The sequence below is a fragment of the Phoenix dactylifera genome, chromosome 1 (genome assembly GCF_051530095.1).
Source record: "Phoenix dactylifera cultivar Ajwa chromosome 1, Ajwa_hap1_PhDact_Kaust_v1.1, whole genome shotgun sequence".
NCBI classification, from domain to species: domain Eukaryota; kingdom Viridiplantae; phylum Streptophyta; class Magnoliopsida; order Arecales; family Arecaceae; genus Phoenix; species Phoenix dactylifera.
In genome coordinates, this window is record NC_143190.1 from 33,323,390 (window position 1) to 33,337,210 (window position 13,821).

The window sequence follows — 13,821 nt, forward strand, 5'->3', positions numbered from 1 at the left end:
CTTGGCATTCAATTATATGGACTCAATCATCAAACACAAATCAGCATATTACAAACCCAAATTAACTAGACTCCTAGTCACACAAGGACTCATACCCACATAAGGACTTCTTATGGCGCAAGGACTCCTAAACACACAAGGACTCCTTGAATCCATGCGCCATGCTTCTGCATCAGGGGCACTTGCACTCGTTTGATCTAGAGCTTGAGCCGTATGGTTGACGACTGAGAACGGTGCGGACGATGAGACTAGGGGATGAGGCGCGGCGAGAGAACTACTCCTCTGATGCCAACCTAAAGCCATTTGTTTGGAGGCACAACTAAAGCGATGGAGAGAACGCTGCGGGTAGCATGATATCATCGGAGGGGATATCCATCACCGTCATCGAAAAATCATAAAGAAGAAGACGACGATAACCTTCTGTTATAAACAGGAGGGTGACAAATGTGCTTCTAGTCCAAATCGGAAACAGTTCCGAAAACGTTTAGCAAATCCGAGTGGATGGTAAACAGCTATTTTCATACAAATGTGCTTCAATTGTCTTGCCTATGACAGGCCCAAAAATGAAAGAAAAACATAGTTGAATCATTTTTCGTCCTCACCGGTCTGGATCTAAGCAGATCTTAGACTAAGCAAATCCTCTATCAAATGGCTCATATCATTATAAGAAGAACCCCCCACCTCCACAGCCCTCCTAGCCATCACTCCAAGCTCTTTTGCTCTCTCCCTTCTCCCATCCGCTTCCTCCCCATTTCCCATCAACTCATCCACCACCTTCTTTATCCCCTCCCCCATCACCATCTCTCTTTCCTCCTCGTTACCACTACACACCTTCACCCCGATTGCTATCCCAATTCTCAGCACGTCCACAATAAGCCTCTCGCTAAAGAACTGCTCAGCGAAGAGTGGCCACGTTATCATTGGCAAACCAGCGACGGTCCCTTCCAAACATGAGTTCCACCCGCAATGCGTCATAAATCCCCCGACCGCTGGATGGTTCAATATGAGCAACTGCGGTGCCCACCCGCTAATGATTACACCCCTCCCTTCACTTATCACCCTATTCTCAAACCCCTCCGGTAGCCATGCCGACAATTCATCATTGTATCTCACCACCCAAATGAATGGGTGCTCGGAAGCCTCGAGCCCTAATGCAATCTCTTGAAGCTGAGCATGAGTGAATCGTCCTAAGCTTCCGAAACATATGTAAAGAACCGACCTCGGCTTCTTAGTGTCCAACCAACTCAAGCAATGGTTGCAGTCTATTGAGACCTTGTCACCTCTCGCCATTTCTTCATTAACATCTTGATTAAATAAGGACACCGGGCCAACATGCCACACTTTCATGCTCAACATCTTCTTAAGTAGATCGGCGTAGTCGGATTCCAACTCGTTGAAGCTATTCATTACCATGCCATAGGTCATGTCATGAGCATCATCTGTCTCTTTGAAGAAGCCGGTTCTAGCTTCTGTGACAAACTCCGGGAGCTGTGATCGTGTCATCTCGATCCTATGGGGAAGCCCCTGCACGACGAATGGCTGCCTGTCGCTATTGACGCCCTCATAGGGCTTGAGATCTTTGATGACACACATGACGGCATAAGTAAACATGCCTGAACCATGGAAGACAAGCCTCGGTATTCCGAGCTCATGGGCGATGCTGCTCGTCCAGGGGTAGAAGATATCAGAGATGATGCAGTCAGGGCGGTGGTCTTTGGCGAGCTGCATGAAGGGGGCCTCGAGAAGGTTGATGGCAGTGATGAACTCTGGGCTGATACCGGGATCGGAAAAGTTGATGAGGTTCTCGTGGCCTTTGGGGACACCGGACTCAGAGTAGGGGAAGTGGAGGGGAATGAGTTGGATATGGTGGCGAGAGGAGTGGCAAGAGTTGTTGGCAAGATCGATGGTGGGTTGGATGCGAGGTATGTTTCCAGTTGTAGTTACGATGCTGACCTTGACGCCGCGGTCAGCAAATATCTTGGCAAGGTCGATCATAGGAATCATGTGACCTGGGGCGAGGAAAGGCAAGAAGAAAATGTGGAGATCCATGGAGATCTTACTGGAGATGAGCTGGTTACGATCGGTCAAGGAGAAAGGCGCATGGAAGAGAGGGGACACTATGGGAATTAAATAGTTTTGCCAATACCTAATAAGATTACATGGAATGCCTTTATTATATACCAAAATTATGCCGCCATAAAATCATTTTGGAGAAGATTTAGACCATATCCAGAGTAAATCTCAAAATAATTTGTCAGATATGCTCGGAAATTCAAAAATGGTAGGCCCTATCTATGGAGATCTTAGTATAGATGAGCTGGTTACGATCGGCCAAGAAGGAAGGTGCATCGAGAGAGGGGGCACTATGTAAGTTAAATAGTCTTGCCAATATCTAATAAGATTACATGAAATACATTTATATATACTAAAATTATGCCCCCATAAAACTATTTAAGACAAGATTTAGACTATATCTAGAGTATATCTTAAAATATTTTGTCAGATATGCTTAGGAATTCAAAAATGGTAGGCCCTATCTGTGGAGATCTTACTAGAGATGAGCTAGTTACGATCGGCCAAGAAGGAAGGTGCATCGAGGAGAGGCGGCACTATGGGAGTTAAATAGTCTTGTCAATATCTAATAAGATATATATACTAAAATTATGCCCCCATAAAACCATTTAAGACAAGATTTAGACCTTATCCAGGGTATATCTCAAAATATTTTGTTAGATGTACTCAGGAATTCAAAAATGGTAGGCCCTATTTATGGAGATCGATCTTACTAGAGATGAGCTTGTTACAATCAACCAAGAAGAAAGGTGCATGGAGGAGAGAGGGCACGATGAGGGTTAAATAGTCTTGCCAATATCTAATAATATTACATGAAATATATTTATTATATACCAAAATTATGCCCCCTAAAACCATTTAGGACAAGATTTAGACCATATCCAGAGTATACCTCAAAATATTTTGTTAGATATGCTCAGAAATTCAAAAATGGTAGGCCCTATCCATGGAGATCTTGTTAGAAATATTGCCTAGAAATTGCTATATCTTTATTTTATGGAAGTATTATAATTGAATTATCTACTAGAATAAAATCAGAAGATTAAAAAGTGCTTGTCTGGATCGATGTGTGTAATATACACCATCCTAAGAACGTGATTCGCCCCTTATGTGTAGGTTTGCGGTAATCTCATCCCTAAGATACAATAATCAGCTCAGCTCGATCCTTTTCTAACGAGCACACTCGTTGTGGAGACTTGATCCGACCGACTCCTTCAAATGCCCAAAAAAAAAGGATAGAAAGTTAATAGTTGAAAAGTGAAAAAACTTTCTGTCTATGGAAGAAACTCTTGAAAGATAGAGTATGAGTGAGAGAGAGAGAGAGAGATTAAATTGTTGTTTTATAAATTTTGGAGGAGACTATTTATAGACTCTATCTGAAAGACCAAAGAGAAGATGGTTCCAAAGATATGTAATGTTTCAACAATATCGTATCTTCTCGAAAACCAACATTCTCTTTCGAAGAGTCATAACTCTTCTAAAAGAGGCATCTCACAAAAAGGTATTTAAAGGTCTTGCACTTAGTACCATGATTTTTTATGAAAATTTTTAAGGGTTAGCCAAAACCTCTAGTCATGGTCTATATAACAATTCTCATATAGGTAAGTCCTTCAAGGGTATTTGTGACCTAATACTCTACAGTTTTTCTATCTTTGACTCAATAAAAGCATAACTCAACCATTTTAGTATATTTTTTTTTATCACTGATAAAAGCACTCATCATAGGAATGGGAGGAGATATACTCTGAAAAATATGCTCTAACACGATCACTCAAATAGTTTCCTTTCTACCATACTAAACCTCCTTCATGGAATGTTCAATCACAGAGGTTGGGTATCCACTGTCGGTGACTAAATAGTGGGTTTAAGCTAGCCCCATCCCCACCGATAATTCCAAGACTCAACTCCTAGACAAATTCTTGTTTAATTCATCTACCAAGTTTTTCTCATACTTGACAAATTCCAAGACAATAGCATTCCTTTTTTGAGTTATCTTACAAATTTATGACGAATCTAGATAACTCGATTCATCTTTTTGTTAGTACTCTTTTATTCGTAAAGTTTTGAGTTAAATTCTAGATTTGAAATAAATGCAATAAAGAATAATAATATCAATAAAATTAAATAACCACACTAGGAAGTATAACAGATAATTTTAACTTTATGATTTTTAGACATTTTTTAAAGCAGCAGTATGTATTTTGAGAACAACTAATAATATGCACAGTTTTTAAAGCAACAATAATTTCTCTACAGCTTTTAAAAAGGCGTTTTTTGCATAAATTTTAAAGATGTAAAACATTTTGCACAGTAATTAAAGATTTCAAAAAATAGATTACACAGAATTTAATGTCATAGAAAATCTGCATGGTTTTTAAAGCTGCAGTAATTTTCTACACAAATTTTTAATCTACAAAAAATTTCTACAAAGATTTTAAAGTTCCAAAAAAATTCTGTAAATATTTTAAATTTGTAGCAAATTTCTGTATAGTTTTTAAAGTTGCAAAATGTCTGTTTACACAATTTTTCAAAGCAATATGACTTTCTAAAAAGACTTATTTTTATAAAAAAAATATAGCTTTCTAATTCTATATAATTAAAACCAAATTTAGTCCTATGCAAATGAGCTAAATTTGATAAACGATCAAATAGCAATTTTTGGTGTAATCAAGATCATGTTCTTAGACTGTTGGAAATATTGCCTAAAAATTACTATATCTTTATTTTATAGAAGTATTATAAAAAAATAATCTACTAAAATAAAATCAGAAGATGAAAAGGGTTTGCCTGAATCCAAGCATGTGATATACATTATCCTAAAAATATGATTCATCCCTTATGTACATGTTTGCAATGATCTCGTCTCTAAGGTACAATAATCCAGCTCAGCCCTATCCTCCTCTAACGAGCACAATCGCTATGAAGACTTGATCCGACTGACTCCTTTAGGTGCCCAGAAAAGAAGAAAAGATAGAAAGCATAAAGTTAAAGAGTGAAAGAACTCTATTTGTGGGAAAAAAAAATCAAAAGACAGCGTACCAATGTGTGTGTGTGAGAGAGAGAGATTGGATTATTTTTTTATTAATTCCTAAGCAGTTTGTTTATAAACTCTATCTGGAAGATCAAAGAGACATCTTACAGAAATACCGTATCTTTTCGAAAACCAACGTTCTTTTTTGAAAAGTCAACTCTTCTGAAAGAGGCATCTTACAAAAGAATATTTTAAAGCATTTAAAACAACTAAAGATTAGAAGATAAGAAAATTTAATTTTTTTTTAAGATTAAAACTCCAATAGATCTTACTAGAGATGAGCTGGTTACGATTCGCCAAGGAGGAAGGTGCATGGAGGAGAGGGGGCATTATGGGAGTTAAATAGTCTAGCCAATATGTAATAAGATTACATGAAATACATTTACTATATACCAAAATTATGCCCCCATAAAACCATATAGGACAAGATTTAGACTATATCCAGAGTATATCTCAAAATATTTTGTCACATATATTTAGGATTTCAAAAATGGTAGGTCCTATCCATGGAGCTCCCCATATTTAAGAATCAAATGCCCAGACTTCTCTAGTCTTTTGTGAACAAGATGTACAATGTTCTAGTTTGTTGAGAATAACATATCACATATTATGTATAAACTCCTGTTTAAAGGTCTACAATGATTATTTTTGAAAGTGCACTAACATGAAATTACAACCCCATTATTTTGTTGGGCTAGATTGTATCTGGGCCAATAGAGTGGGGGCACATTGGGAGTTAAATAGTCTTGCCTTATTTAATATGATGACATGAAATATACTGGTATGCTAGAATTTGCCCCATACAACCATTTAGAGCAAAAGTTATACCATATGTAGAGTATCTCTCACAATATTTTGTTAGATACGCTTAGGAGTTCAGATATGGTGGCTGTCCCCACTCCCCCAACCAACCTGCCCTTTCCTTTCTCTTAGGATTTCAGATAAATGAAGGGCAGAGGAGCTTTTCATTGATTTGTTGAGGTGCCCTTCTCCTCTTCCCTGTCTCTTGAACTCTTTTTCCTAAAGGAATGGCTCTAGCAATTGCTGTTGGAGGTCATCCGAGCTACCTCGCCATCGATCCATTAGGATGAGAATCAAAAAAATAGGGATCAAAGCTTAGGGTTTTCCCAATCCGAGAAATCCAAAAACATAGGGTTTGTTTGGATGATTAGGTTTAAAATTCTATTAAATTCATGGATTGAGCCGATTCGACGAGCATGATTATAAAATTATAGGATGAGCTAAGCCTATATTCATTAGTATTCAGAAATAGCTTTTGAGTAGATTGGCCCAAATTTTATAGGGAGAAAAAAAGAGATCTCAATAAATCTTTTTTATATTTCAGATTTATATTTTATTGAAAATATTCCAAAGGACGAGAATAATTATCTACCATGCTATGGTAATCACAATTTACTAAATGTAGGTTACTAGAAGGGCATTTTAAAAGTTTAAGGTTCATCGAGCTTTCTTTCAACGGAGACTTGTTTATATTTCTTTGGGTGGAGGGACTAATTACAGCCACACTATCAAGCTATATATTATCCAATAAACTCCAACAAATTGCAACAGCATCTCATTTAGCACGAAAGTAAAGGTACGTGCTATGACAAGAACCCTTAGTTGTCTCATATAGTCCATATGGTTATATTAAATGTTCGTAGTTTCATGAAAACCCTTAGTTGACACATCTTAGTCATCATGGTTATACTAAATATTTGTAGTTTCACAAAAACCTACAGAACAAATCATATCAGTTTGATAAATTTGTTTATAATAATTTTTGGAGCTAGGAGAGTTGATACGGGCATGGTGCTGCAACTTGGAATACATTCCTGCAATCTAATTAAGCTGCTACGCGCTATGGAGATTATCCAGTAACATGGTTTTGCACTCACTCAAATAAACTTGTGTGCAGTAACATACCGAATAATCGAACTCCATTTGATCGGTAGACCTCATTCGACCCAACTCTAAGGGCCATCAGTGCGTGAGTCCCGCATGGACGGTCCAGATTGACGCGATGGTAACTAATCTTAATTCCACCACTGTCACCTCTAAATAGGAGAAAGACTCCATCTCAGAGCTCATACCACTCGTCCTTTTTCTCAAGTCCAGGGGCATTACGGTCAGATCAAGAAGGCCCCCGTCGCGAACGAAGAATGAATCCCTTCCCCGCCGTCGCTCTCGCCCTCCATGTCGCCGCAGCGATTGCCTCCGCCGCCCCGGCACCGTCCCCGCCAACGATTGGGTGCGCGGTGGAGCTGGTGGCGATGTCAACGTGCCTGCCGCATGTGGCGGCGCCACCCAACAACCCGACTCCGGCCCCCTCAGCCGCGTGCTGCGCGACCTTCTTCTCCGCCCTCGACGGCGCCGGAGGCGGCGCCACCTGCCTCTGCCACCTCGTCCGGGAGCCCTCCCTCCTCGGATTCCCCCTCAACGCCTCCCGTATCGTCTCCCTCTTCTCCACCTGCGCAGCCTCCGACGCCGGCGCCGCCTCTTCCTTTGCCGAGATCTGCCAAGGTTCCTTTCCCGCTCTCGACCTTTCTTCGAATTTCTCTAATTACCTTTATTTCTCTATCTTGGTTTTTATTTCTTTTTATTTTGTTCTTTTCTCGTTCTTTTGCCAGCGAAAAAACTAGGCTATGTTTTCTCAAATTTCTTTATTTTAATTATATTTATTGCCTATTTTTTATTTTTTTATCCTTCGCGCAAATCCACCGTTGGATCATACACGGCTCGCTTTGAGATCTCTGCGTTGGGTGATCCAACGGTGGATTATGGCCGTAAGTTTCCAAACCCGGATCGCCGTTGTTTCTTTCATGAAAAAAAAAAAGGCAACTTTTGTGATTTTTTTCCCGCCATTTGTCATCCAAGCACGCTATCGTGCGCTGAGGGTAACCATGTGTCACCGTTGTGGTCTAAATAATGGGTCACCACTCACGACGCACTCTACTTTTCATGGGGACCAGTTCACCCAATTAAGTTGTGACTGGGGCAAGTTATAACGAAGGGTGCGCCTCTGGGTTAATTTTTTCTCGTGCAGATTCCCCAACACTGCCGCCACTTCGCGACGCCACGCCTCCGGACCCCGTGAACCAACAGCCAGGTAAAAGTACATATGTGCCCTCGAGTTCCCAGTTTAATTTAGTTTATATCCCTTCATTTATTCGGTCATCTCCTCTCCTCGTAGACGTTGCCGGTGCGCCGCCCCCTGCCCCTGCGGATCCTGACCACAAACCCGACTCCGATATGAGTAAGCTTAATCATCGCCTAATTAAAGAGTAATGATCCTTTTAGACTTTCTGTGCGGCCTAATACCGACCCGCTTCTCCTCCTGTATCTCTGGGTATACAGTGCTTGTACCGAGATACCATGCAGGACCGGAGCTGGTGATATCGGGCGCGGCGTCAACCCGGGCGCTGGTTCGGAGCAGCGAAGGCCTGCTCTTAGCTTGGCCTGTCGTTCTTTTCCGTCTCCCTGTTTTCATCCTCTGTTTGCTTGGGGTCCTCTGAGACGTTGTGTAATTTTTGTGGATTGACGACTCCCTATAGACGCTTTCAGCTTGCTTTTACGTGCTTGTATTTTCATGTGAGCAATTTTTCATGTTGGAATCTAACTCCAACACTATTACACCAAGACTTGTATCCTGTAAAAAGTTTCTGATATTCTGATGTATCATATGGCATCTCCCTACACATGACTAATAATCTGTAGATTTAGGGTTGAGTTCTAGATCTATTTTGAGGACAAAGTTTAATGTTGCACGAAAGTTGACAACTTTAGTAAAAAAAAGAAAAAAAAGTGGAAATGGCTTCCAATGCTATAGAACTATAGTATGGGAAACCAACAAAGCTTACTTGAGCCACTCTTTCCCAATTTCATATGGCCTCTACAAAAACAATGGCTTTTTATGCGTAAAGAAATTGCATATATACATTCAAAGTTTTTATATTTATCCGTATAGCCTTATAATTATTTTCTGATTTTGTATACATACTTTTATAATATCCAAAATGATATGTATATCTTTGTAAATATAGTATTGTCATGTATATTTTTAAAGATAACTTACCGATTGGGTACGAATTAGACGTTGCTTTATGATTCAAACTTGTTAATAATATGCAACTGACTCACCCTGAAGTTTCTGGACTTTGTTTTGACATACGTCCGACCCTTCGCTCATGGCAGTATTTTCACACTTAAAATAATATTATATGATGATCTCCCAACGACCAACTATCCTCAAATTTAATCACCTATAAATTCTTTGTGGCTGTTATCTTATGCCCAAGCTTTTAATCACCCACTTCAATTATGATGCTAAAAAGCGAACCTAATCCGACCCATCAAAGTATATATATATATATATATATATATATATATATATATATATATAGTTGAAGCATGGTTGCTCAAAAGATTAGCAAGAATTATGCCATCATCTCATTTGCGCAAGAGTACAGATGCATTCGATTATATGAAACACTCAATTGCCCCATCAAAGTCGTTATGGTTAGAACAAATATCTGTATAGTTTCGGGCGACACTGATAAAAGTCACATTATTAACTTTTGGGCTTCCCTGCAGTAACGAATTGTGATTCTATTAAAGTTTGGACCTAGGAAAGTAAGTAGAGGCATGGTACTGCAATTAGGAACGCGTGCCTGCAATCTTTATCTGATGACTCAAATACAATGGTAATGCTTCACACTTACAGCGATTGTAGCCCTGGCCGATAGGCAGCCTACTGTGCCGTACATACCCATCAACTGGACGGTCAAGATCAAACCCAGCACCACTCCATTTACTTGAGCCTCTCGCGCCGGCGCCTATAAATACGAGAACCGTCTTCCCCGGCGCTCGTATCAACCGTCGTTTCTCTGGAAGCCAGACCAAGAAACCTCAGCGTTCCAAAACGAGATGAAACCCACCCTAGCCCGCCCCCCCTCTCTCCTCCTCCCCCTCCTCCTCGCCGCCCTCCTCCTTCCGGCTGTAGCGGCCGACGCTGGATCCGCCGGGCAAGTGCTTTCCCAGCTGCCTGTCCAGTGCACGGAGAGACTGAAGGCGATGTCCTCGTGCCTCCATCACGTGGCGGCGCTGCCTGAGAACGCCTCTGCGACGCCTTCCGCTGCCTGCTGCCAAGCCTTCTCCGCTGTCCTCGACGGTGCCGGAGGTGGCGCCGCCTGCCTCTGCCACCTGGTCCGGGAGCCTTCCCTCCTCGGATCTCCAGTCAACGCTTCTCGGATCTCCTCCCTGTTCTCCTCCTGCGGGAAATCCGACGGCGTCGCGTCCTCTACTTTCGCGGAGATATGCCAAGGTCGGATCTCTCTCCGTCTCCATCTCCCTTCGTTATGATTCGAATTTTTGGTCCTTCGTTATTCTTGATTTTTTTCTTGGGAGTTGCTGTGGCTCTCTTTTTCCGGCACCCTCCCGCTCCCTCCCCCCGTTGTGCTTCTATTCTTGGTGGTTTTTCTTTTCCTTCTTGATCTCGGGAATTTGTGCGGCTATCGTGCACCTTCATATAGTCCTGTTGTTAACTGATCGGTGCGATCCTTCTTGTACGCATTTTTCGTTTATTTTGTTTCGTTAGGACATGATTTCTTTCTTTTCTTGATTTCTATTACTTTCTCCGTCGATGCGAGGTTTCATACTGGATATCATACCGTTCGATCGGATTCTTGCATCGGTAGTACTATTCCTTCTTTATATCTCTTCTTCTAACCTAAATTTGCCTCGGCTCCATCTTTGAGGCACTCTCTATATCTTCGACTGATAAACTTCATCTATAACTTTAAAGGTTTCTTAGACATTTCGCCCTCTAATAAAGTTCGTTTTCTTGGTATTTCTATATCTTCTTATCCGATCTTTTTAGTTTTTAACTGTTTCATTGGCGAGAACATGTCACCTGTCTTTCTTTAAAAGAATTTCGTGGAAGTAACTGTTACTAACCTTAACTGAGTGAAGTGCTCGTATTTTTTTTTTCTTTTGTTTTTGGTTGCCTGCCGCTCTTTCTCCTTGTCTTTACTCGAATCAGATTTTCTTACAGTGCGCCTCTCCTTGCCGTTCGAATTCAGTTACAAGCAGTTTTTCTGTTACTTACCTATTTATTTCTCGCCATTCGCTTTTTCTAATTTTAAAATCAATTTATTTCAAAATTCAAACTTACCATGCTGATCATTCGGGAGTTACTATTTATTTGGACGGCGTAGATCATAAAGCATGACGCAATTAACTTTTTTTAAATTTTCTAATGTTATTTATTGATATCTGATTTATATTTCATTTTTAATTCTATTAAAGATTCCGTCAGAGAGGTCGAGGTGAAGTTCCCGCCACGCCTCGCCTCCACCTCGACAGCTGGCGATCTAACTGAAGGTACGAACCGTTCCGATATGTCCTCGTTGACCATAAGGCATCCCTTTTCTGAAATTTTCAATTCGATCCTCGCAGAGCCAAGGCCAGGGAAAACGGAGCCGCCGCCGGTGGCCAAGCCACCACCGAGCCCCGCGATAGTGCCGACCATACCGGACGACAGCGGCAGTAGCCGATCGATGGAGCTGCTGTTCCATGGGGTCCTCCTCTTCCTCCTTTCCCTCCTCACGCTTAATTTGCTAGTTTAACCCGAGCTCGTCTAGGCGAAGGAAAGATGAACTGCTGCACCAATGATAGCTGTTGGTATCGGTTTTCATTTCCCTCTGAAAATGGTTGTTGACGATTACTGTTCTTCTGTTGGAACTTAGGCTATATAGTAGTCCTCCATGCTCTTCGTTGCAGAGCATACATACTAATAGGCACTCATCGAAGCCTTGACCTTGAGGCAGGACGTGCTTTACTGTCAGATCATCGTTGTTACATACATATTACTACCTAGATGAATGCAGCAGCTTCCCACAAATTACTTTGTTTTCTACCACTTTCTCTGGGGAATCATAAGAAATGTTCCATGGTTTGTCTTTTTCATCTCAGTGGAGGTGAGGAAGTTAGCATCCATGCAAAGTTCTACTAAAGTGGATACAACTATGTCTGTAAAGTGGATAAATAACTTGCTGCAGATGCTTTCAGCTTGCTATTACGTGAATTTTCTTACAATTAGAACCCTTTCTGAATCCTCAGCATCTTTGTATCACATAAGCAATATCTAAATTGGTTTTAATGGCCTTCCACAAATTTTCATGTGATGAGCTTGGACACCAAACCGGAAACAGTGATGAAAAGCTTCTTGAGATTTTTTTTAATATTTGATGTTTCACAGATGGCATAATCATCATGGAGTAAGGTTTGAGTTCTAGAACTATAGTGGAGATGAAGTTAGATGGCAGCGAAAAATTTACCACCTTGGTCAAATCCTAGCAAAATAAATGCAAAAACGATTTCCAATCCTCTCCAGCTCTAGACTTTTCAATTGAAATTTTACATGCACCTAGGCACATGATCCTTCAAAGTAAGCTGTTTGTACGCCAGAATCTACCTGAAAAAGACCCTCTTCATCTCTTTATTCACAGCTGGAGTCATGCGTTGTGTGGTTCAAAAATATAAATTGTTTTGGATTGGATATGAATGACATTGGTTTCGATTCAAACCAATTACTAATACAAGCCCAACTGGCCTTTATTGACTTAATTTATTTTGCCTATCTTCCTTGGTGCAATGAAACTAGATTTAAACCCCTAATTGAAACAACATTTATTCCCCTGGAACCAATTGTCCTCGAATTTATAAAAGCAATGTACTACCAGCCAGGATTGGGTTATATGTAGGTAAGCAATGTACACGCACCCATGCATGTTTGAGACACAATTTCACAAACACAACCCAGTCTAAGAGAAACAAGCTTCAGTTCAAAGCTTTTACCGGATTCAAATATAATGTTATCACTGATATAAAAAACCTAATCTAATCTGATATGTGCATCCTCATTTGTCGTGTGAATTTTTATACGTGTAGCACCTTTAGCGACACCAATTACTGCATATCCATTTACACCATATCACATGCGCTCAAATGAGAGGAATAGTAATGTAAAAACCAATAATCATCGTTGCCAAAGAAAGGTTCATAGAAAACAAGTGAGAGAAAATGATGTTCATTAAGAATTTCCAGTGGAGGTTTGCCAACAAATATGCATTGCAAGGGTGATCAAACTAACCGGGCCATGGTTTAGTTTGCAAGTTATTGTGAACCCACAGATATCCTCATGATGGGGTTGTATAACCTACTTAATAACCTCCAAAACCTGTGAAATAAATCACGCTAGACCAATAAATGCGCTTCCATCAACTCAGGAGTCAGGATTCCAGCGCGATGCTGAGGTTGCGTCCCATCAACCACCGAGTCACCGTGCGGTCCACCGGTAATCAGGAAGGCGATGCCCAGCTACGGGACGGTCAAGATCTATCCCAGCGCCTCTGGAGTCTGACCTCGCTTCAACTCTGGCGCCGGCGCTTATAAATACTAGAACCGACTCCATTCAGTGGCATTACGGTCAAATCACGAAGCCTCCGTTCCAGGGCGAGATGAAGCCCGCCCTCCCCCTCCCTGTCTCCCTCGCCCTCCTCCTCCTCCACCTCGCCGCTCTATCCGCCTCCGAGGCACCTTCCCCGCTGCCTGTTCAGTGCGCGGCGAACCTGGCGGCGATGTCCTCCTGCCTCCCTCACTTGGCGGCGCTACCAGAAAACGCCACATCGACTCCTTCCGCCGCCTGCTGCCAGGCC

At 41.3% G+C, this 13,821-nt stretch overlaps 2 protein-coding genes across 2 annotated transcripts; one reads left to right on the plus strand and one right to left on the minus strand.

The window, feature by feature from the left end:
- Window positions 1–253: 253 nt before the first annotated feature.
- LOC103695534 (scopoletin glucosyltransferase-like) lies at window positions 254–2,255 on the minus strand. Its single transcript, XM_008776893.6, has one exon. It carries the CDS (start codon window positions 2,047–2,049, stop codon window positions 613–615), a length of 1,437 nt encoding a protein of 478 aa, XP_008775115.6. The 5' UTR covers window positions 2,050–2,255; the 3' UTR covers window positions 254–612.
- Window positions 2,256–6,803: 4,548 nt separating this feature from the next.
- On the plus strand, window positions 6,804–8,736 carry LOC103695532 (Bifunctional inhibitor/lipid-transfer protein/seed storage 2S albumin superfamily protein). Its single transcript, XM_088705269.2, has 4 exons — window positions 6,804–7,627; window positions 8,151–8,213; window positions 8,298–8,360; window positions 8,462–8,736. Exons 1-4 carry the CDS (start codon window positions 7,267–7,269, stop codon window positions 8,617–8,619), a joined length of 645 nt encoding a protein of 214 aa, XP_088561395.1. The 5' UTR covers window positions 6,804–7,266; the 3' UTR covers window positions 8,620–8,736.
- Window positions 8,737–13,821: the final 5,085 nt, after the last annotated feature.